This window comes from Watersipora subatra, chromosome 8 (assembly GCF_963576615.1).
Source record: "Watersipora subatra chromosome 8, tzWatSuba1.1, whole genome shotgun sequence".
Classification (NCBI taxonomy): Eukaryota; Metazoa; Bryozoa; class Gymnolaemata; order Cheilostomatida; family Watersiporidae; genus Watersipora; species Watersipora subatra.
This window is the reverse complement of record NC_088715.1, coordinates 63,605,944-63,631,836: the sequence shown is the minus strand read 5'-3', so window position 1 is coordinate 63,631,836 and position 25,893 is coordinate 63,605,944. Positions and strand designations below refer to the sequence as shown.

Below are 25,893 nucleotides of genomic sequence, written 5' to 3'. Positions count from 1 at the left end.
TCTGTTATTGATATCTTTAGTTATTGATATCAGTTATTGATATCTCTAGTTATTGATATCAGCTATTGGTATCTCTAGTTATTGATAACAGCTATTGATATCTCTAGTTATTGATATCAGCTATCGATATCTCTAGTTATTGATATCAGCTATCGATATCTCTAGTTATTGATATCAGCTATCGATATCTCTAGTTATTGATATCAGCTATCGATATCTCTAATTATTGATATCAGCTATCGATATCTCAAGTTATTGATATCAGCTATTGATATCTCTAGTTATTGATATCAGCTATTGATATCTTTAGTTATTGATATCAGCTATTGATATCTCTAGTTATTGATATCAGCTATCGATATCTCTAGTTATTGATATCTGTTATTGATATCTTTAGTTATTGATATCAGCTATTGATATCTCTAGTTATTGATATCAGCTATTGATATCTCTAGTTATTGATATCAGCTATTGATATCTCTAGTTATTGATATCAGCTATCGATATCTCTAGTTATTGATATCAGCTATCGATATCTCTAGTTATTGATATCAGCTATTGATATCTCTAGTTATTGATATCAGCTATCGATATCTCTAATTATTGATATCAGCTATTGATATCTCTAGTTATTGATATCAGCTATTGATATCTCTAGTTATTGATATCAGCTATCGATATCTCTAGTTATTGATATCAGCTATCGATATCTCTAGTTATTGATATCAGTTATTGATATCTCTAGTTATTGATATCAGCTATTGATATCTCTAGTTATTGATATCAGCTATTGCGTTCAAGTTGAAACGTTGCACATCTATATTCTGTCAACCTCTTTGCAACTATAGACGACATAATCACACTTTCCCTTTGATATGAGCGTTTTAACCGTGATCAAGTTTTATCAATTTTAATCTTGAAACATCCTGGCAGTCAAAATAATCTCAAACATTCAAAACGAACGCAAATGATAGAAAAATATCGATACCTTCTGCTGAAATTTTGGGTACGTTCATCTATAGATGAAGATCACAATACATTAAATTAAATGGGGAACAACACAAATATAAAAATGATTTTTACTTAGAGCAGTGAGCTGCCATACATGCTTATGAGGCAATGAGCTAGTACAAAGTAGGCTAGTAAAAGGTCACTAAGGGGTCACCTCGTCAGAGCTACTGCTGTTCATCCGCACAACTCTTTTCCGCCTTCCTTTCTTAGTTCGTCTGCTGTCTCGGCTTGAAAGCTTCTTGTCTATAGTGTTGTCTGTTTCACTTCCTGACCTAAATAAGCATGGTCTGCCTGATAGTGGATTATGACAACCTCAGTTACAATAATTACTGATGATTCGTTTAATTTCTATGATTATATTCAGCCATTACAGTCATCTTGACACAGTCACCTTGTCACAGTCATCCAGAGATATGTCTCAGCAGAGGCCGTAAGAATATAAGCTGCATTTTAACTAATCAGAGAGAGGCTATTAACGAGTTGAAAAAAATGAATTACTGTAAAATAGTGATATAAGCCTTCAACATTTAATGTCCTTCACCTAAAAACGCAAATGCACTAGAGACAATTTTATCGCGGGCGTCATGAGGAGTGCGGCGATATCGCTGGTGTATACCCACACACACTTGGGCAATTCACCAGCGAGCGACAGCGCGGGCACGCTTGCAAACTGCCAATAGAATCGTGTGTCATCAGTTTCTTCAGAGCTGTTAATAAATTTAAGTCAATATGGCACCTCTAGACAACGGCATAAACAACTTCTGCTTTTGTTTGGCCTATCTCACTTTCACAAATTGTACATGACAACAAAACATTAAAAATTATTCTTGTATTTTTAATTATATTTAATATTTATATATAATTTACTTTATAGTGGTTTTTAACTTTTAATATAATGAATATTTACCATTCTCCAGATTGTCAACCTGCACAACGATTGACTCGCAAATGGGAGTCACTTCAACTGGGTATCTTTGTGATTCTTGTGTGTTGTGTCATACAGGACTGGGTGTGCTCTTATTAAATACATGAGCATTTCAGTGTTTATTTTAATATTTTATTCGTAACAAAATAGAAAAATGTTGTTGCTGTATGTCCGTAAACATTGACACAAAAGATTCAGCCGCCAGAGAATAGTATTCTGGAGGAAAAACAACCAATTGAAATGCACCTAGCGTGAGATAAAGTTTTGATTGAGCAAGCCTCGCATTATTGCTCAGCATGCAATCGCACTAAATATCGCCTAGCGTGTTTGCACCTTTATGCTGTGTCAAATGTTAACAAGGGTATTTAAAGAATTGATGAATAAATCAACTTTTTGAAAATTATATATTGATTTATAGAACCATTGGTGATGTTGAAGAGGGTGGAAGAGGGCTACCATTGTAACATTGAAAGACCTGAAGAGATAAAAAGAAGGGAAGGAGAGAAGCAACTTCAGCGCCTCGAACTGTTATGACTAGGATGATATTGATGCAAAACGTGATGCGAAGAAAATTCTTACAGGTGAAATTTTCTTTTCTTCCCACGTAGGATAATTTCTGAGTCACTGCTGTCCAAGTCATCGTCGTAACTTTCAGAAGAGGAGGAGGCGGAGCTAACTGAAGAGCCAAACTCTCTCCTCGAGCCACTCTTCTCCCCGAGACCTTCTTGTTCAAGTGGATGCAGCTTGCGGCCTTTTCGCTTACTCTTTCTGCAACAGTCAATCAACTAGCCAAATAGTTTTTGTTGGCACTGAGAAATATTTCCAGTTTCCGTGTCTATGCGAGAGTAAGATGTGTCTGATGAATGTGTAAGCTTCCAAAAAGTTATGTTGTTTTTCGGTTTAATTCAGGAACAAAATAGTTTTCAGGCTACAGGCTACTTGTACAGGCTTGAGCTGGTGATCTTAAAACGGTCTAATGACCATGACATATACTTAGTACCATGACATATACTTAGTGCGCTAACCAACTAGTAATCATCAGCCATATAGAAAAACTCAGTCTTAAAAAATATGGAATTATATACGAAGACGTAATGATAAATCAGTCAAGCCTGGTGAGTCTTGAGTAATACAGTGAGTGAGCCATAGAGTGAGCCACAGAGCGAGTCATAGAGCGTGTGAGTCATAGAGTGAGTAAGTCATAGAGCGTGTGACTCATAGAGTGAGTCATAGAGAGTTTCGTAAAAAGACCTAACTGAGTCGTCTCTGCTCAGTTGAGTGCTGTGTTTGTTTCCTTCAACAGCCATTACTTGAACATAGTTCAAATAAACTGACTAAACGTTCAATGTTTCTTTCAAAGGTCTCAAGACTAGCTCACTCACTGAACATCATCCAAAAAGTCAAATAGTCATCGGTTCTCATTACGTTGCGCAATTTTAGCATACTGCAGTACGCTGTATACTGCCTCTTGGCACTGATAGTCATGTATTTTCAGCACAAATGTCTGCAAGACAAGCTGATAATATGTTAAACAACTAATGATTTTGGGCGATAAACTTCGTGCTGTATGATTTAATGCCAACTCCACAACCACTCGTAGACAATCCATTGTACATGACTACCGCATATGAACACCAACAAGAGCTATAACAATAAACTATGTTAAGCAAGAACTGGGGCTAACTTTACCTGGTCACAGTAGACTTCCTAAAAATATAGTCGTAAATCTGACCAGAATTCACACAAAAGCAACATTTCCTGGTTCCCTGTCAACAATTTAGTAGGTAATCAATCATGAGAGAAATCTTCCACTGAAGGCTGAACCCTTTATAGTAACCTAATCATTGGAAGCAACATACAACTTACTATAACTTCCATTGACTGGCAAAGAACGATCAGCGCATTAACCTAGGCTTACAACAACGCATATAGATGATAATACAAACTTAAAGCTTTCATTTTTTGACCAAGGAACAGTCTATAATTAGCTGGAATTCTTCAATGCCTGAGGTTATTCCCTACAAGCCCTCATTGACATGCTGCTGACAAGGCCGGCTATGGTATATGCCGACTCTCGCAACCCTTTATTGTATACCGTACTTACTTGGTGGCAGCAATTTTCTTAGCCTCTTTCTCGGTGTCCGAGTCACTGGAGTCAACAGAAGAGAGACTATTGGCCTCACTTTCCGAGTCAGCCATCATCTGTAGCAATGACTTCATTGCCTCCTCATTCGCCAGCTGGTCCTACGTAGTATAAATTTACAAATCAGCATGAAAAGACAACTTAAGCATTCGAAACAAGTTATGAAGATTTCACATATTCTGCTAGAATTCCTTTTAACTTGAGCCTGTTGCCAATTGTCAAGGGTTGTTGGTCCCTTAACTCAGTATATGCGTAACATTTCCATCTAGCTCTTGTAACTGGCTGTTCGGACTCACTCAAATTATTTTTCATGAACAATTACAATGCCTACCGATTGATGATTAGTATTTCTATCACAACTCTAATGAATGCCAGCTGCGGAGAGATCTGCAGACATCAACCAATCAACTACCACGATGAGTACTTTAGGCAGATAAGGACTGAGTTTGCTAACACCAACCTTGTTGGGTATGATAATAATATCGCTTCTCTGGCTGTCAGAATCGCTGCCAGAAGTATCGACATCAGGTTCTTCATCGGATTGAGCAGCATCAAGGTCTGACAGACTAGCATCACTCTCCATCACACCAACTTTCTTCTTCTGATGTTCTAGAGAGCATTTATCACTAACTCCTTAAATTGTGCAGTATTTTTGTTCACTTATTCTAGAAGTACGACCATGAGAGCAAAATAACTCATTTGTCGATGCAGGCAGCATAGGCCGAGTTGGCTATAAAGTCGAAGACCATAACGAAAATGTTTTGCTCTTCAGATTTTGTGTAAAGTTGAATGCATATAATGGGATACAGCTAAACAACATGACTATATAATTCTGCCCTGAGCAAGCAAAACGCTTTATCTTGATCTTTGTAAATTGTTCAGCACAAGCCCAAACGCGCTTTGGTTGAGCCTGGCCTTAGTATTAGCAGTATTTAAATTATTTTTTCTGATTTAATATGGTCAGAGACCAAACAATCTTTACTAGAAATTTTTTTTGGTAAAATTTCAAAATAAAATGAGTTATTTCGCTTAGGTTGTTTTGATTGCATAAACTAACAATTTACTATGCTGGCACTAGGCAATCAAAACGCCCTATCACGGCAGATAGGCGTTTTGATTGCTTAATTGAACTGGTTTCTCATTGTTAGCTTGACACAAGGCCATGTGCTATGACTGGATTATCAAAGGATTAAAAGTTTCAATCACGATATTAATCCGCTACTAGTCAGCAAAAGAATAAATGTTGCAATTCTTATTACTCATCCAGCCAACACAAGGATTGAAGTTCTGTGATAGCAATCCTTCAGCTCAAAAGTTATGACATGATCAAAGATCAAAGTCTAATTCAAACCTGATGTTATGAAATGAAAGGAGCAAGTAGAATACTAGTTTTAATATGATCAAACGCTTTTATTGAAAATAATTTAAAACAAACAATTGAGTGCAATAATGTCGGTATTTTAAGAAGCAAAACCTTCCCATGAACATGTAATTAGAACAAGTTTCTCATCAAATCTCAGAGTCAGATTTTTGAGTCTAGACTTAGGTCACTTCGAGATCCTCTTGTCATAATAAATATTTTATGATAAAAAATATAGCAATAGTATTGAGCACTTAGAAGTGCACTAGCTTATTAAAGCTGCCTTAGAAATAACCAAATGTATCTGCTTCAGTTTTGCTACCCTTTGTTTATATACTATGTGATTACATAATGCTGCTCATCATGCCCAACTTTGTGTTCAAGCCAATCAAAACGCCCTATCTGCGGATAAGGCGTTTTGATTGTCACTTTATGTGTGGTAAATGTGGATAGGGCGTTTTGCACATAGTGAAAAGTGCTATTTCTGGTGGTCTCAGAGGTATGAAATTTCGGGACATGTTAGATCTCAACCTAACTTACATATAAGCACAAAAAAGTGAATTTTGAAAAAATGGTCTGATAGGGCGTTTTGCTTGCTCAGGGCAGAATTATGTCAGGAATAAAGATGATGCGAAAGAATGATACAGGAGAATTCAACGTTAGAATTTCTTGTCTAGTAAACATTTTCCTGAGCATACAACTAACCTTTTGCGTAATCATTTAACATGAAACATTTCAAGTCGTCGACACGCACAATTTTTAAACATATCGGAACATTCCCAATCACCTAAATTTGCATTTTTTACGAAAGTGGGCGCCTAGTAGGCGAGTGACATACAGGTCATGAACACTCTCAAAACAGATTATTTATTATTATTTTATTATTTATTAAAAGATGAATACATAACTGACAATGACAGCAAAGGGTCCCATAGTAATATCTCGCTCACCCGTATTATCAAACAAAATAGGCCAAAAACTTGAAAACTTTATAAAGGCTAGATGAGAGATAAAAGGCTGTGACCGACTGAAATGCCTCTGAAACTACAGTCAACCTCTTAATAAACACCTATTACAACCTTCAGCAAGGTATTGAATAAATCATCAAATATGCTGCCACCTGCCAAGAGTGCCACTTGACTTATGGGAAATTTAGGAGCAATAGACAAAGTTTAAGCTGGTAAACATGTCTTCATATATTTACAATTAAAACAAGTTAATAATTGCGACAGGTTATAAAGCACATACTTTTAACTCTATTCTTCCTTTGACTCGATCGTAGCTTTTTGGATTTGGTACCGGCGCTATTAAGGAGCACCGTGAACTTGGCCAGTCGTTCAATCTCCTTTTCTAAGTCGCTGTCGGCAGCGCTATCAGGCTCCAGCGGAGCGTCTTTCCACCTGAACTTATTGCTTGACTGATTATCATCAACTAGCTTTTTCACGACCTGTTCGTCTGTCAGATCCATTCTGGTGAGGACCACCTGAGACCTAGAGGACGGTGAGTGGTGTCAAGTGGGTATAACTACCTACTTGAGCGTACTAACCATGTACCATGAGAATCAATATGTACTATGTATTTTCATACGAATCGAATGAGAGAAGACAACTCTTTTTGTACAGATTAACACAGTGTGTCAGGGCTTGGAATCTCAATGATCATAATATAGTTTTGATATAGCAGCAAATTACAGAAAAAAATTGTAAGCACCTTTGACAAACATATTACAAATTGTAAAAAAATTGTGGTAACAGTGAATTTGATGCAATGTTAACAAGATTTAAGACCTTATGATGACAGTGAATTTGATGCAATGCTAACAGTTAATACTGTTAACAAGGTTTAACGCTTTAAAACCTGTGCCCGAGATAATTGGACATGTTGTTTTCTCACTAGATACTTTGCCGGCGAAAAACTGGCTGCATATCTTTTTACAAGTTTCGGTTTAGGTACATGTAGGGTTATGAAATCGCAGCCGTTGCATGCGTTTTTTGCTTTGTTTCTGGACTTTGTGCACTTCTATACGTTTTTAGTATAATTCATAAGTTCCGATTTGAATGGACTATTATATTGAAATATGGCAAACAATAATGAAATATAAAATGTATATTATTCAACTCTTCCCCTACAGTGGCAGTCAAATAGAGGTGGCAGTCAAATAGAGGTGGCAGTCAAATAGAGGTGGCAGTCAAATAGAGGTGGCAGACAAATAGAGGTGGCATTAAAATAGAGGCTTGTGTTGTATTTTTCAAATAACTCGTCAGAATTTTGGGAAGATAAATTGAGCCCTTTTAAACCTGGTTCCTATATCGATTGTGAGACTCCAACAGTAACTTGCGCAGCAAATCACCAGGCTCGCCGGCATTTGTTCACATATAAGCTGCATCGCTAAACATAATCGCATAATCAAATAAATTGTTCGCTCGCCATGCCGTTTCTATAATGGTGACCTTCACCTGTGCAGTGAATTGTGGGAAGGTTTTGCCTGCAGCCTTTTGCAAAATTTGAACAGCGCTAAACTATTGCATTGCCGCTGGCAATTAACGGCGGCACCAGGTGCATAGGTTCCCATTCCACCGCTAATAGCCTGTGATGCTGTCGCCGGTGCTTTGCAACGTATATGGGAACCAGGATTTACAGGTAAAGCGAGTGTCGCCTGTATTTTGCACTTTACTTCAGGCGAAGCAAAATTAACCCTTTTGGATGTAGTAAATCTGCTAACTGACTTCCAACTGATCAAAGATCTCTAAATAAATGTGTATTGGGAAACTGAGAAATATCTCTACCAGTTGATATTTATTGCTTGCAGTTGACCTGCGATGATATTATAGCCTGTGTGCTGTTTGCAATTTGTTGGAGCTTTATATTTTATATTTCATTCTAAACTTGAAGGCATATCTTTATTTTATAACTATAGTTAACAATATTGCATAAACGCTTATGTGCTTTCACAGTCAATGGGAAGTCTGTAATACGTTTTAGGACGATTTCTTGTACATGTACAGTCAAAAATGGATAACTCGAACTTCACGGGACCGAGCGAAAGCGTTCGAGTTATCAGAGCGTTCAAGTTATCAGAGCACTGTCACAAGTCCATGTATATATTTATTAGTAGATACATGTACATATACAAACTATAATATAAATCAAAAGTATAAATGGCTCGTTTCAAATTAAATGCTTCTAATGTGAAGTTTAAAAAAATTTTTATCAAAAAGAATAGAGATTTTTCTATCACTTGAGATTGGTTTGTTGTTTGAGGTGATGTTATTGCCAGGACGTTTTTTAGATTAAAATTGACAAAACTTGATCGCTGTTGAAATGCTCAGAAGAAAAGACATCTTTTTCTTTTGAGCGTTTTAACCAAGATCAATTTTGCCGCTTTTTCTTGAAGTTTATGCGAAGCTTACCTTACTTTTCCATGCATCCGGAGGGCCATCCCTAAGCGGATGTTTGGTAAAAATCAAATTTTACCAAAACTTAAGAAAAGTCTTTGACAAAAATATTTTGCCGATGATGGTGATAACGACGCCTATGAACTCCGAAAAGTTGAGGTTTACCTCTATGGCTTGAAATAAAGTGATTTTCTAAAGCGATAACAACCGTTTCGAGTTAACAAAGTTGAGGTCGAGTTATCTAAAGCAATTTATCATTACGTGGGAACGGACCAAAAAACTGTTGGAGAACCATGTGTTCGAGCTATCCAAGGACGAGTTATCCACGTTTGACTGTATAAACAAAACTATACTTTGGTGTTAATTGTTTAGAGGCGATCGCTTGTACTGCATGACATATATAAAGTGACTAAAGCATAAGTGATGTATAAGTGACTGCATGACATATATAAAGTGACTAAAGTATAAGTGATGTATAAGTGACTGCATGACATATATAAAGTGACTAAAGTATAAGTGATGTATAAGTGACTGCATGACATATATAAAGTGTGTAAAAAATAGAGTCGAGTTCAGAGAGTGAGTCGGTTGCCATGACAGTAGCCAATTAAGAAGAATTTTCTATTTGAGACAACATTTAGCAAATGTTAGCAGCTGTATTGAAGTACAGAGCTGTTGTCAGATGTTGAATGGAAGATTCGCAGTGACCACAACGACTTGCTCTGTTTTATCATGTCGAATATAAAAGGATTTTTCTGTTAGTCTTTTATCAGTTTCTGCAAATTCTAAGTAACATCCCTCCATATCGAAATGAAAACATCTACGATGATATAACTCTGCTTTTTTCCGTCATACAGAATTGTGACTAAATGTACATTTCTTTAATCAGCCTACAGTGTAATCTTTCACTTCTCTACTTCTCACTGTTTAAAGTGTATTACATTTCGCAACTTCGCAATGCTTTAACCATTAAAATTTTCGTACTTGAGAGACAGTTTATCATCTGTGTCCATTTCCTGTACAGACTTGCTCTCGATCTCCAACAGAAGCTTCTGTAAGGCGCTCTGTCTTTGTTCCATTAAACTTATTCTCAAGCCATCCGCCCTTTTCCTCATGAACCTGGAAGATATTATATATACTTTCTCATCAGCCTATGACATGTCTCATCACTTCATAATCAGCCCAGGACGTCGCACATATAAATTCTTCTTAAACGTTTACCGAACACGTCGCTTTACAGAAAGCTACTTCACTGTCTTCCTGTCAAGTAGCCATAGCTCCAAACTCTAACTAAAGTAACTTTTAAAATCAAATGAATTGAATGTCAGTAAAAAAACATAAAAATATTCACGATCTGTCAGCAATGCAGCTTGAAATGTTTCTTGAAATTTACCTTTGCCTTTTCTACACATCTAAAACCATAAGCAAAGGCTAACTCAAGTATAATGCCTTTTAATAACATGATATTTCATTGTCGCTGCATGATGACCATATCAGGTCAGCTTGACCAGGGTATTGGACCGCTGGTAGCATCAACAAACCACCATCTTGAACACTCACCTTGTCTCAAATGGATGGAAAACTTAAACCTGACAAATGGCTAACAGTCAGTAGGACACTTGTGCCTCACCATCCATATAGTTAGCACACACTAATTCTTATCAGAAAGGCTATACTCAAAGACTTACAACAATACTACCGTACTTTTCGGACTATAAACCGCACCTCTATATAAGCCGCACCTGCTTTATTTTCCGAAAAACGATAATAAAACAATACATAAGCCGCACCTTTGTATAGGCCGCAGGACTCAAAACTGCTTTTAACGCGGCAGCAACTTCGCCGTTTAAAACGGAATAGTGCCGAACAGCACAGTTTCGTATTATCCAATGCTTTTTTTACATTGTGCCTAACGTAACTGTACCGTGAGGCATTGTTTCGTATTTTCTTTCACCGCTAGAAGCGCACTAATTAGAGACTCCCGTTAATGCGCCCTAGCGGTGAAGGAAAAAGCCACTGATTAGCCGCACCCTTATATAAGCCGCATGGCTAAAATCATCAGAAAAAAGCAGCGGCTAATAGTCTGAAAAGTACGGTACTACTTACTACAAACACTATCCCCAAAAACATCTAGACCGACCTTACTATAAACCCTATACTCAAAAACATCTAGACCGACCTTACCATAAACACTATACTCAAAGACATCGAGACCAACCTTACTATAAACACTATACACAAAGACATCTAGACTTACCTTCTCTGCTCTGGCTTCAGCCTGTTGAAAGTTTTAGCACGTTGTTCAGCAGTTGAAAGAGACTTAGCCTTGACGGATTTGTTCTTTGCGTGTATTCGTTTGGCGCGTCTTCTCAGAATCACTCTCGGTGGTGGATCTGAGCTGGTGTCAGAACTAGAGAGTAAAGCATCCCTGAGCTCGTGCATAGCCTTAGTGTTTTGCACTGTGTCTGTCAGCGTTGCATCACTCGAGTCTGACGCCTTGGCTACAGCTAAAAAAATTTATGATTAATGAATGATGGTGATGAAAAATATTTCAGTTTAGCACCATCCCATATGGGAGTCATTTTTTATACACAAATTTTTGTAAACACGCATTTGGACATACAAAAGTAATGGCAAAGTATAAAGAATGTCAATATATCTAGAGAAGCTACCTGTCCCAGGGTCAGCTGATGGTGTGATCTCGGCTTCTATCGCTGAGTCGCTGTCGGCTAGCAACGCGTCATTAACCTCAACTGCAGCTGAAAGGGAGACATCTAGGAGATCATCATCACCACTCAAGGACTCTCCTAACAGCACATCCTCCCTGGACTTCTCTGCAACTGCATCATCAGTGACCTCTCTACCAGTAGAGTCACTGTCTTCAGCTGAGCAAGAATTGTTTTTTGGACTTGCAACAAGTTTGTTTCCTGCGCTGGCACGTTTCTTTGGACTGCCCCTTTTTGTGCGTCTCCTACTGCGCTGTGAGTTTTCAGTTTCATTCGATGAGAGTTTGTTCTCTTTGACTACGTCAGAACTTTTTTTGGTTCGAGAAAACACTTGACTAGCGAATAACAGATCTTCATCAGAGGAATTGTCACCTTCACTCATAACTTTCTTATCGTCCTCAGAAACAACTTCTGAAGAAATTGAATTTCCTTTCAGTTGCTCAGAGTCTGTGTTATCCTCTTCCAAATCTGATACACCCTCAGAAGCTGTCCTATCGACAGTTTTCTCTTTCACAGGTGTTGAGTCTTTTGAATTACCTTCCGAGGGTTTCTTGCTGCTTTTTGAATTCGTGTGACAGCTAGCACCACTTTCAGCTCGTCTTCTCGCTCTTCCTGGCTCTGTAAAAGTCTTTTCAGACATACCATCCTCTTTAGCTAACTTGGCAGCAGAACATCTAGTCTGACGATTAGGGCTTTCTGAATTGCTGTCACAACTATCACTGTGATGACGCTTTCCCTTTCGACAACCCTCAGCAAGGTGAGACTCATCTATTTCATTATCAGATGTAGAATCATTTGGTACTAAGCCTGTAGTTTCCTGTTGGCTGGTGGGACTTGATACACCAGATGTACCCCTCTTATCTTCTTCATCACTTAATGCAGCAGGTTTACTGCTTATTGTTGTCACCTCACCCGAGTCCCGGACAGCAGTTGATATATCCAAATTGTCTTCAGAGCCGTCAGATACTGGAGTTGGTTGTAGCTCACCACTTGCTGAAGGAGGAGACGCGTCAGCCTTATCTATGAAAACATATTTAGAGAGAACTGAGGTATCAGTATTGCTAATAATCGAACACAAAAGAACTGTTGCCCATATTATGCTACGCTCTTCGTAAAATATGAGTAGGTGCATTTGTAATTTGTATATGATCACAGCTCAGCACCAACTTTACCTGATAGAGTCTCCCTAATTTAGCAACCATAATGCACCCATTAGGTCCACTCACACATAAACATGATTCGGAAATCTACCAGATGAAATGATAACATCAGATGGGTCTTTTAAATTCTCACCAGAAGAACTATCTTCATCACTAGATGATACAAATTCCTTTGATAAATTCGACTTCTTGATTCTTTCTACAAAATTTAATGTGCCACTTATCACTTCGGCTGCTCTGTTAAGAACAGTTGTATACAGGTACTTCCTATGTATAGACTGGCTGCGTAAAGGTGCTCCGTGCAGAGCAACAATGCACTGGTGCTGATCCGACTTAAAGCACTTATGTACAGATGCCTATCTGACGCAGACAACTGAGTAAAAGTGTTTCTCTGACTTGATGTAATCGTGTACAGGTGCCTCTACAGTGCAGCTTCTATATCTATAAACATCTTCCTATTTCTTGAGAACTGGATAGTGTGTTGATAAGTTTATAACCTAGCTTATGACTATCTACATGCCGAATTGGTTTGTGTCCGGCAACCGTGAAAAATACTTGGCAAACATCAGTTATCTGCCATCTGTCTACAATCTGGGCCACTTCAGGCGGTCTTATGACATAGGTATACCGCAAATGCAAACCTAAAGACACCTTATAAGTACGTTATGCTGCGCAACGCCTTGAATGAAGGGATCTGATGTGTTCTACTAGCAAGAAACATGAAGAACTAAATGCGATATCAACTAGGCCTACAATAAAAAATTCTATTGTACTATTATATAATCTCTATGATTAACACGATGCTAAAAGACATGCAACTCATTGGTCAACTTAGCACAGGTACGACCACAGGACGATCCGAAGGAAAAATATTAAATAATAAAGCTGAGCTCTAAATCATCGTATCCTTGCTTCAAATGGCTTCAGAGTTGTCGGCGGCCAATATATTCGCACTCTACCGTTTCAATGATTCAGAGTGGCATCATAGATCTTTCCAAGATGTATCCCTTATAACAAAACTTGATAAAATAGACTCACTTTCGGTTCATGGTCACTTTGTCAACTAGTTGCACTGAAAAGTAATTATCTGGTCATCCTCGTACGAGCAAGCAATCCTTGTCATGACAACCCATCGTTTTTTTTTACGTCATCACCCTGTTTGCACATGCGCTTGTCCACAAAAAAGCCGCCATCTTTGTAGAAAACAATCGTCATTCTCTTGGTTAATAGTATTTTTCGGTGTTGTTTTGATACTAAAATAAAAGATTTGCAAACAAAAGTATTGTTTGCAAATAATTAACTGCAGAAGCTTCGGGTTTTTAACGATAAAAGTTGTCCATAAAGATGGCAGACAACGATAGAATGACGCCACGAAAAAACAAAGGATAAAATGTAAAGACAAAAGTTAAGCAGAAGCAGTAGTGAATTTTCGTAGCATAGACCCTCGTCGTCGTCTCCTAAAAGTTGTTTAGTGCCACTGGAAGAGCCTAGCCGAGTATTATCGATTCAGATCCACCAGCAGCGAGCATTTCTGCGATGTCGAAGTATTCTTACAGCATATGACTTCGCACAACTTTAGCGAAGCGAAATGCCGTTGAATTCGGATTTTACCGTTTTTATGATTCAAAGTGGAAGCAACTTCAAACCCATTCAAAAGCATGGAGACGCAGTAAATATCAAACTAATGAAGATGAAGTGTTATTAAGAGTTAGACAGTAGAATGAAACTACTGTATGCAAACGAAGCTACGTACCCGGCGACTGATGCGATGGCTTCTTGCTTTTCTCTGACTCCTCCTTCTCCTGTTCCTTGATAAGCCTCCGAAGGGCTCTGCGAGTGATGCCTGATGGTCCAGCTTTGGCTTCACAGCCTGTTATAGAAACATATACTAAGTAAATAACTAGAGACAATTATAGGATCAGAAAATGCATAATCTACTGTACTGGTTGAGCTCTGTCTATCAAAATGATATACTTACACCGAGGACAAGCACCCAACAGTGTATTTACAAACACGCTCAAGTTCTTTACTCGCGAGAATAACTATGAAAACACAACTCTTCCAGGTAAATAAATGAATGAAAGGGAGTGAACTTTGAGCTATGTTTAGATGGCAGCCAAGGATACCTTGGAATACGTCGTGTATTAGTAAAATGCTCTATGGAGAGCTAATCACTAAACAATTATAATATTTTATAGCAGTTTTCTTCAAACATCCTTCCACACACTCGCTATGCCCTCGTGTGATGTTACCCAAAGCATCAGTTGGCTCTCATCACTATTATATGAACTTTCTACAGCGATACTTTGAGCATCTTTCTCTTATGCAAAAAGCTGGCTGTCCAAAGAAGCAACACAAGATTTTCCCTCTTTTTTTTAAATAATTCTGATATAGAAGGGCCCGTTCTTTACTAGCAATAGGTTTCGAGTAACAGTGGGGAGGAAGGTGATCTAGATTCACAATATCAATCACTAGTGACAAGACAACAAAAGCTACAGTAGTTCTCGACAATGTCAGCTAGCGATGTAGCATTCTATATTCCGCTATACTCAGTATGCTGGCGCTATACTCCAACAGCAAGGAAAAGTGCATCTGCGTTTGTTCATGCTGGACTTCCAGAAGGATATGCAAATGGTTTAATTCCAGCCAATGCAGCGTAAATGTGTATTTCTGCTGAGAATGGGTCAAGTTGAACCAATTTACTGTTTCTGTGGCTGAATGAGAAATGGAGCTGCTATGATCATTGATTTAATTCGTCCCCTTCTTACCTGTAACAGTGATCTTATGAGATTTAGCATCACCGGCTGTGGCAGGATCTTCTTCAACAGTGTGAACCTCAGCTTGGGGCAACTCATCACTCTTAGCAGGTTCTTCGGAATGGTCAAGTTCATTCAGAGTAGAAATGGGGTCTGATTGTGTGTCATCACCTGAGTGCTTCTTTGACTTTTCTATCGCTTTTCCTGATGGTACAGAAATACGAGTGGACTTCCTTATCACACTGGAGCTTTTTTCTTCACCTGTAGAGCTGGAGCTTTTCTCTTCACCTGTAGAGATGGAGCCTTTCTCTTCACCTGTAGAACTGGAGCCTTTCTTTTCACCTGTAGAACTGGAGCCTTTCTCTTCACCTGTAGAGCTGAAGCCTTTCTCTTCACCCGTGGAACTGGAGCCTTTCTCTTCACCTGCAGAGCCAAAAACTTGTCAACGTGTCAATAGCAGGATATATATGTTGAATGTACCACAGGCACGATATTAATCATGTGGCACATACATGTATATTACATATCTTATGAATGTTAACATAAAAATAGCATGGCATTTATGTTGCTCATCAAACAAGTGTAACATGTCAATTCAGTGTATCATGAAAAGCCTGTGTACTCATGTCACAATACACAGCATATCTGCCCACTAATTTTCTAGTTAGTCCTAAGGCAGCATATGCAGACAAGTCTTTATCTACCCTGGGCTATTCATGGTGACACAACTCCAATAGACAAGCCTATACCATGATCTGATACAAATTTGCTAGTAGCAATGTACGAAATATGCATTCCAAAACTTCTACATATGACTGAGGACTAAAATGGCTACACATCATATCAGTAACTTTCCACAAGTTTGCTGTAAACATTCTATGACCGTACCTTTACCACTACGAGGTGGTAGATTGTCTTTTGATACTGTGTTAGTACCTCTGGGACGGAGGATTCGAGGTGTTACACCCACCAAGTCATCCTCGCTAGACAGTTCTAACTGCTCTTCTGGTTTGCCTATCAGGGGAGAATCTGCTCGCGATTCCTTGTTATCGTTTTCTTGAGCTGCAGTCAATAACTCATTGTCCGAAGTTACTACAGGCACCTCTGTTACAGTTGCTGTGCTAAAGTCCAGTCGATTGGTAACTGTTTCCGCTACCTCAGCACCATTATTGTTTGTATTTGAAGACTGGCCATCAGGAGAAAATGGTTGCCTTCCAACATCAAAAGTTTCTGAATAGGCAACAGGAGCGGCACTGCTTTTACCGCCTAAACTATCGATGGTAGCTTCATCTTTTGATGCAGGCGGTGATGGTGTAGGATCCTCGTCATCATCTGAACACAAGTTGATGACGTGTTGAGGTTGCTCAGTTTTCTATGGAAGAAATGCTAATTTTAAGAAGGAAATGGCAGTACAATACATTTTGCAATCATGCATACTAGTTTGAGACTGTCAGAAGAGGTCACGCCGATCTCCTGCCGAGATTATTATAAACTGATTGAAATTAAAAGAGATGTCATTGCAACCATACTTGAGCCCCTAAAGTGCACATATCTCAATCTAAGTTTGTAAGGAGTGGCCGCAATGGTCCTAAGTGAACTTAACAAATTAAAGTCCTTCAAGCTAGCTATCAGCTCGCACAAGACTATTAGTTACATTCCGAGTAATATTTGAGTCAATCACTTGTGGCGAAATAAAGTAAATACAGTGCACCTCCTCTCCCCCTCCCGGGTTACGGTGTCCCTGTTTTATGGCTTTTTCGTCTAACGATATGGAACACAATGTTTTTTCTTCCCCTCTTTATGGCATTTTTTTTCGCCATACATCATCAAGGAAATGTCTCTCAAAATCTAAATTTGATTGTCGGTGTGCTGAATATGTCAAAATCACATTCTCCGTGTTTCGTAAATGCTTGATATTGTGCGAGTGAAATAACAATTAGCATCAGAACATCAGAAACAATCAGAACAATAAGTGGAAGTAAAAATGTATTGTGCATTTATTATACACATATAAATAAAATAAATATATAATTTTAATTCTTTAGCCTTGGGTTTTATGTTTGATAACGACGTTAAAGGACGAAGTAAGAAAACCATTTTACTGCAATAAAAATTTTATTGCAGACACTAACCACTAAATAGACCAAAGTTACTATCGGTAACTACCCTAGGACACTTATATTTCGCTAGTATTTAGTTTCGAGAGTAGCATACAGAGTAAAATTTTGCTGCAACTTAATTTCGCAGCTCTGATGAGTGCGAAAATATAGTGATGTGAAAATAAATGCAGTGCAACAAACATAATTAGATTCCTCAGGTTCAGTTCACCGATAAGAAAAATTTTCAATTTGCGACTAGTTTGTAATTGTAAACCGCAGGTAGAATGGTGTGGGCAAGATCGATAATGCGATTTGATCGCTTGCTGCCATTTGTTTCTTGGACTATCAACAGGCCCGTATTCTCTGGGGCGGCTGGCCGGCCCCAACTTTTTGGGAATTTTTTACGGCTAAGTACAGTCCAACTCGGATAACTCGCCCTCGGATAAAATGTAACATTTCATCTCAAACACAAGGTTAACTCGAACGGATTTGTTTGGTCAGTTCCAATGCAATGATAAATTGCTTCAGATAACTCGACCTCGACGTAATTTATTCGAAAAGTTATTTGCCCAATGGCCATGGACACAGTTTTTATCGCTGTAGAATATCACTTCATTCCAAGCCATAGAGACAAACATCAACTTTTAGTAGTTCTTAGGTGTCATTATTATCACCATCAGCGGCAAAATATCCTTGTTAACGACTTTTATAAAGGTTTGCAAAAGATCAGGTTTTACCAAACACCCGCTTGGCCATGTCCCATCGAAAGGGACACTGAAAATAAAATTCGCAAAATTGATCTTTGTTAAAACGCTCAAAAGGAAGATGTCTTTTTTTCTGAGGGTTTTAACTGCGGTCAAGTTTTGCCTATTTTAATATAAAAACGTCTCGTCAGTCACATCATCTAAAACAAAACAAATCTCAAAAAATTAGAAAATTGTTGATACTTGCCGATAAAATTTTTTAAAACTTCTCACGAGAGGCCCGGCTGAGGCCCTACACATGAGAGAAACCTGTTGGGGGCTTACACGGCCCCTTTCCAACCCTAGGTGTTCATAACTAGTCGCCTAACATTAGCCACCCCAACTCGCAACCAGTGAATACAGGCCTAACTATCAATGAACAAAGCTAATTAATTTCGCGTTTTCGCTCGTTTGTTATGATAGTTTAGTTTCGCACATGAAATTTTCACGAGGATGACTCCGCAAAAACGCGAAAGTTAGATGAGGCGAATACATAAGTGTCCTAGGGTATAGTTACTAAAGTTAATATACTATTTTGTCACTAATTTTTATTATTTCCAGTATGTACGCAAATTTTTGATGTTTTTTACCAGGGGGTGTTTGCATTAAATGATTACTATGGGATTCTATACCCCTCTATACAACATTTTTACCTTTTGATGCCCTCATCAGAATGAATTATTGTATGCAATTCTAGTCATGAATTGCAAGCCAAGTCGCAGTGTATTGTGTTTGTGAGGTCAACTTGTATCTGAGTAAACTAAATTGAAAATGACTGAAGCTTTCGGTAGCTTCAGCCGATACTTCTAACCAAAGTGTTTGACTACAGAAACATTACTTTGGTTGTCACATGACCACTCCTTGTTCTGAGTCAATCAAATCATAGACCACAGCGTGCGTGTTGAAGTAGTTATAGAACCTACCTTCAGCTCATCAATATCTATGAACTCTCTGTGTTCCAACCGTGCACTGGAGGAAGACTGACTACTGCCATTTAGAGGAATCTTAGACAACTTCAACATAGGCATTGTCGCAAGCGGAGCCTGAGGTTTAAGGGTTGGGATAGCCTTAGGGCCTGGTATTGATGAAGCCTTAGGAATGGCAGTTTGTGAAATAGGTTGTGTTGGAATAGGAATAGGAGCATCTTTAGCGGCTGAAGTTTCTCCAGCAACTGAACTATTCTGAACAAGAGATTAATACGGTGTCATTCTTTTGAATGAAAATAGAAGACAACAACTAGACCTTATTGTGTATAAATCACCTTGGCTATGAACAGAAAAACCATGCGGTGTCACAAATCTTAGTCTTATGATTCCTAAAATTCAATAATCAGATTTAAATGAACGGGTTGAAAACAGAAGGCCCTGATGATACCTAAAAGCAGGTGGTTGAATGATGCACCAATAAAGTCGAGGTCTGAGCCAGACTCACATCCCAAGAAAAAATTAATGATGAAATGTTTATATTTTGAGTGACTTTGTAGGAGCTGTTAGATGATGATGTCAAGGCTTCAAGCAGCCTTGTAGGAGCTGTTAGATGATTATGTCAAGGCTTCAAGGAGCCTTATAGGAGGTGTTAGATGATGATGTCAAGGCTTCAAGCAGCCTTGTAGGAGGTGTTAGATGATGATGTCAAAGCTTCAAGCAGCCTTGTAGGAGGTGTTAGATGACGATGTCAAGGCTTCAAGGAGCCTTGTAGGAGGTGTTAGATGATGATGTCAAGGCTTCAAGCAGCCTTGTAGGAGGTGTTAGATGATGATGATGTCAAGGCTTCAAGCAGCCTTGTAGGAGCCGTTAGATGATGGTGTCAAGGCTTCAAGCAGCCTTGTAGGAGCTGTTAGATGATTATGTCAAGGCTTCAAGCAGCTTTGTAGGAGGTGTTAGATGATGTCAAAGCTTCAAGCAGCCTTGTAGGAGCTGTTAGATGATGATGTCAAGGCTTCAAGCAGCCTTGTAGGAGCTGTTGGATGATTATGTCAAGGCTTCAAGCAGCCTTGTAGGAGCTGTTAGATGATTATGTCAAGGCTTCAAGCAGCTTTGTAGGAGGTGTTAGATGATGTCAAGGCTTCAAGCAGCCTTGTAGGAGGTGTTAGATGATGATGTCAAGGCTTCAAGCAGCCTTGTCTCAATTCCATGTTGGTAGTGTTCAAGACTTCACTAAACTCTGACTCCCAGAGATACTTTCCATAGATGGTCGTTAATGTTATTCTTCAACCAAATTTTTTGCAAGTTCTTGGATATACAGAGAAGTCTGTCAAAATAATCAAATGAAATGCTTTGATCCGTTATCCTAGTCACTCATGGGTTGCAAAGCTAACAGACTGTTTTCAAGCGAGAATAGAATTCCTTAGTCTGGAAAAGATTTCAAGTGTCAACTAAATTCAAATCAAGCGTCTACAAGGATTGTGCAGGAACATTTATGTAAACCCGGCTGTCATTCGAAGGGACCAAAGTTGCAGTCACTTTGCCAGCAGTAGAGGTTGGTATTACTTTGGCCGAGGTCACTTTGGGTTCAATTGGTGTTGTTTTGGCAGAGGGAACAGGTGGCCTGAGAGATATTAGCAGGAGCGATGATCTCTGCATTGTTGTTAGATTATTCCGCCCATAAGTTACTAACTTCAGTCTCTGGTCATTTTCATTTCCAGCCTTATTGCTAAATCTACCAGTTACAATCCATAAAGGCTGGTTCACACTATGTCGCCGTATTTCGGCGTTGATGCAACAATACTTCGGTGATTGTCGATGATGACGATGTTCACACTAGCACAAAGCCATCCGCGTTTGTATCAGGGAACAGTCGTCAACATTACGTTCTCATATATAACGCGGTCACTGGAGCGTCAGCGATGGGCGTGGCCTAATTAATAACTAGGCTATTGAGACGCGCGTAAACATTCGCGTTTCGGTTTAGTAGCAAAAGCTAGTACCACGCGCATCGAGTGATCACTTTTGTTGAAGATGAACAGAAAATTAAAACTAAGAAAAGTACTTGTCTCAGCATTGCTCAGACGAAGCAACCGACTTAGACAACAGCAGCAGCAGAGCTTTACACCTGAAAGAGGCATAAAAGAAGATGGTGGGTGCGTCCAGCCTAGAAGAGAAGAAATCGAGGACAATTTAACGCACTCTATTATACATGGCGCAATGAGAACTGTGAAATGTTTTTTTCGGTGAGTAAATATACATAGGCCTTACGAGAATATTTTCATAAACTTTTCATAAACCAAACGAGTCAGTATAAAAATGTTGTCGTGTGTCTCTGGTTCCTGCTAGTCCAACGAGTGTAATATAGCCCTGCAGCAACTATCATAAACAGAAACCACGCAATACGCGATCGCGAAATGTCTTCGCCGAAATGGTTCACATTACACGTGCTGTCGTCGATGCTCCGCGAACTATCGGGAAAGTTTGACAGCTGCAAACTTTCCCGATGTGTCCGCGATGCTTAGTAGATGCCATCGGTTTACGGTTCACATAATCGACGATGAACGCCGAAAGGGAAACGCCGAGATACGGCGTTATAGTGTGAACCGGCCTTTATGTATAATCCAATCATGAAAGTCTCAGGGCACTGTTGAATTTTTCCTCATGTCTCGTAGTTGGCCACAGTCAAGATGGTAACACCTATCTATTTTCAGAGGAAGCCCTTTAAGGAATTTAAGAAATCATTTCAGTGCAGATTTTTCCATATCAATCCTATCTAGCTTCATCAACAAAAAGGCATGACACTGCTGTCAAGCCCGAGGAAAACAGTTATGCAGAGCGTAGATAGTATAACACAACATATAAACTTAAAACACTGCTATGAGGTTAAATTTAGTAAATTGTCGCGAACTTACAATAATACACAACGTAGTAAGCTACATACTTTGTAATAACAGAGCTAATAACTTTATATGAGGATGAGAAGACGGATCCAAAGTTTTATCACAACAGAATGAATGGTGAGTGCAAGATGTACATACAGTAGAGACCCAGAGGCAATAATTATGACTACACTCATAAGCAGTGCGTATTCTTTGTTAGTGTATCATGTCCTTAAAGAGTTTCATGAACTAAAATCAACTCTCAACTGGAAAGCCTACCTTATTGGTGCTAGTCTTGGAATCGGAAGTAGACACCAGCCTAATAAGATTGTTGATGTTCTGCGATATCGAGGAACGCATGGACTCACCGAGCTTATCACACGTTACTTTGTACATATCTCGCGCTGCCGTTTTCGTCTTCAACAAAATACAATTGTACTACATGTAAAAGAAGGGTGGCATATAATCAATCTATAATCATATAATCAATCTATAATCAATATATAATCATATAATCAATCACCTAGTGACTCACTAAAAAAGGTAGATGATGTGAAGCGGGAGAAAGCTATCAAGCCAAGAAAAGTGCAACCCGAAAAAATGTTTGGATTAGCATCAAATTATTGCCATCAGTAAGTCGATGAAACTCGTGTGTTGCCTACACCATTGTCTTTATAATAGCATCAAAATCTTGCCATAGAAAACTTCAAATAAATCTTTGATAAGGCATTTTAAAAACTGCGATTTCAAAAAAAAGGTCTTACTGCATTTTTTATCTGACCTAGACTTGACCTTGCCTGTTTATCACTATAAATTGATATGAGTAATCTTTCTTTTCACCTGGTTCACATTTATCAAGTTAGTTATGATCTATGGCAGGCGTTTCAAATTTTTAATTACAATAATATTACTTTAAAGGTTGACTTGTAACAAAATTCACAATACCATTATTTGATATGAAAAGATTCACCATGTCTTACTCTGTTGTGTTGTAGGTGCAAAATATGTGGAAAGGTGATTACAAGCTCTTAAAAGCTCAAAAACGAACAGAAAATCGCAGCCACACGAGACCGCCGTAGTTTGGATTCCCTTTCCAAAACGGCTCAAATGTGATGTAGTTGTGAGAGATAGTTTCTGTTTACACTTTCTTGCAACCTTATTCGTCAAAATATTTTCACAAATATACTTCACGCATTCAATAAAACTATGTCTATTGTTCTTACGCGTCTGTTTTATCGTCATCGTAATGCTGTCACTTTTAGCACTGATATCTTATAACTTACCATAAAAAAATCGTTAAACTTTTTAACCTTACCTCGAAGGAGTACATAACATTGTCTGATAATCATGACGGGCCCGTTGGTTACCTGAGATAATTGAAAAGTGTTGCAGAAATTATTTGCGAAGTATTGGGTCACATGATCAGATTACGACTTGCCGACTAGACCACACCGAAACAAAACTGTAAAGTAGCGAGCATCTATATTTGATATGGGGTCTTAGGTAAACCCGAAGTGTTTGTCATGAACTAGTGCTACGGTAAGTTTTATATTGAGCTTTGTATTGGCCTTTCAATTCACGTGAGGATATACGTGACAAGATGATAACCAAATTTCGTGGTTACGTCATCGAAATAAAGAGATTCAAATCTACGGCTGCTTTTCGTTTTTGAGCTTATAAGAGATTGTAATCACATTTCCACATATTTGGCATCTACAACACAACATAGTAAGACATGGTGAATCTTTTGATACCAAATAACTGTAATGTAAATTTTGTTGCAAGTCAACCTTTAAATTAAATCTTACCATAGCATAAAACGATAAAAGGTCACAATTAATCGGCAAATGCGTTGATGATTGTTTTATATATTGAGACGTTATTATCTAATATGACGTGAAACATAGTACCATGACACAGAAGTCTCTTTACATTGCCCTCTACAGCAAGCTACATGCTAGCATCCGTACCATGACACAGAAGTCTCTTTACATTGCCCTCTGCAGCAAGCTACATGCTAGCATCCGTATCCTCTTTTAAATAAGAGCAATCTAAAGATAAATTTAATACCTGATAATCCTTGGCTCCAGCTAATGTTGACTTATAACAATCGTGAGCTGCCAGCAATATATCCTTGGCTTGCTTGAGAGCTATGCTAAAGTTGTTGTGCTCTCGAACCAGGTTTTCTAAGAAGATTTGGTCACACCGAACCTTTTGTGCAGCAACATACTGCGTTGCAATCGTTGATAAATTCACAGACAGGAGGGCTGTAAAATAGGATAACACGTTGTATAATGTAGCCGGTTCAACCAATTGTTGCCAAGTCTGATAATTATGATATAACAACCTTCGAGTTAATAGCGCAGCCACCTCTAGGCGGACATACATGTATGTCAGCAACAGAATACGCAGGGCAGCAGAAATCAGACAACTCCTCATACTCTCTACATACAAATAGGAATGAGGCATGAAGGCAGTACGGAGCGAGTTGAACTGCTATGGTGAGCACACTTACCTTTCTCATTGTTTTGAACATTTTTTCGTGCAGGAACATGGATGTACACCCGACTGTCATTCATGGCTGCCGAAGTTGTAGTCGTTTTGCCAGAAGTAGAAGCGGGCAATACTTTTGCCGAGGTTACATTGGGCGCAATCATTGTTGTTTTGGCTGGAGGAACAGGTGGCCTGAGAGTGATTACAGCCTTATTAGTATGAGCTGCGACCGCTCTTACAGCAGCATTTGTCAACATGGCAGCAGCGGAAAATGTCTGAGGAACAGAGCCTATCGTTCTTGAAACTGATGGCGCTGGTACTGAAGAAGGTTTGGGCCTAATCAGAGGACCAGTGATGATTTGGTGAGTGCCTGCAAGAAAGACGTTAAATATGACATGTTCTTTAGAAACCTGATTAAACCTTCTACCTAACAGCTTGAAATATTAGAATATCAAATGCATGGGTGGCTATAACTACCTTACTTTAACTCTTTCACGACCTCGAGCCACGTAGTACGACCTCGAGCCACGTAGTACGACCTCGAGCCACGTAGTACGACCTCGAGCCACGTAGTACGACCTCGAGCCACGTAGTACGACCTCGAGCCACGTAGTACGACTTGGCAATGCGTTTGCGTGTGACCAGAGCCGCAGGTGTGGCTTTAGTTGGCTTCGTATAAAACATTTCTGATTAGCGAGTAATCTATTAATCAGCCTATCGTATCTGTACTTAAACGAAAGGAAACAATTATCTGTATTAATATATGTGTTGTTATATGTGTATATTGTAATATTATATTATAGGGCGTAGTGTGATTTTGCAAAATATTTATTTATCACAATTTTCTCTTAGCAATGACCAGTCGTGTAAGACGCATTAGAGCTAAAGAGGTTTCACTAATTTTAGATCAATAGACGTTTGGTGATTTTTATTGAACCATAGTACTACTGAGAATAGCTAATCTATTTTTAGCAGTAACAATAATGCGGTAGACTGTAATAACATTGATAAATCATACGACTTGGACATGCTCACAGCAGCAGAGAAAATAGCCTAAAAGTATCCTACCTCCTTCTGCAAAACAATTTGTGACATTTTTATGGCATCATGCTGATGTAGAGTTCTAAGCTAATTAATTCGGTATTTAAACTTCTTTTTATAAACTTTTTTATTATTTTTTTATGGTTTGAAAGTTATGACAATTAATGCACATTTTGTCAAATATTAGCTTTCACCGAATATGTAATTATGCCCCCGGGGGAAAAACTCAATTTGGT

At 38.6% G+C, this 25,893-nt stretch overlaps 1 protein-coding gene across 1 annotated transcript in view; it reads right to left on the bottom strand.

Moving 5' to 3' along the window:
* Positions 1–25,300, bottom strand: part of LOC137402835 (transcriptional regulator ATRX-like) — a 56,432-nt gene extending 31,132 nt beyond the window's left edge. The window contains exons 1-17 of the mRNA XM_068089343.1: positions 25,126–25,300; positions 24,639–24,986; positions 24,194–24,390; positions 22,403–22,540; positions 19,242–19,499; positions 16,365–16,848; positions 15,489–15,899; positions 14,474–14,590; positions 12,854–12,919; positions 11,507–12,580; positions 11,092–11,341; positions 9,819–9,953; positions 6,688–6,929; positions 4,540–4,688; positions 4,041–4,180; positions 2,516–2,704; positions 1,166–1,283 (exon numbers count right to left, since the gene is read on the bottom strand). Of these exons, the coding sequence (XP_067945444.1) occupies positions 1,166–1,283; positions 2,516–2,704; positions 4,041–4,180; positions 4,540–4,688; positions 6,688–6,929; positions 9,819–9,953; positions 11,092–11,341; positions 11,507–12,580; positions 12,854–12,919; positions 14,474–14,590; positions 15,489–15,899; positions 16,365–16,848; positions 19,242–19,499; positions 22,403–22,540; positions 24,194–24,390; positions 24,639–24,986; positions 25,126–25,300 (4,491 nt within the window). The remainder of the gene's footprint in view (positions 1–1,165; positions 1,284–2,515; positions 2,705–4,040; positions 4,181–4,539; positions 4,689–6,687; positions 6,930–9,818; positions 9,954–11,091; positions 11,342–11,506; positions 12,581–12,853; positions 12,920–14,473; positions 14,591–15,488; positions 15,900–16,364; positions 16,849–19,241; positions 19,500–22,402; positions 22,541–24,193; positions 24,391–24,638; positions 24,987–25,125) is intronic.
* Between the last annotated feature and the right edge of the window lie 593 nt (positions 25,301–25,893).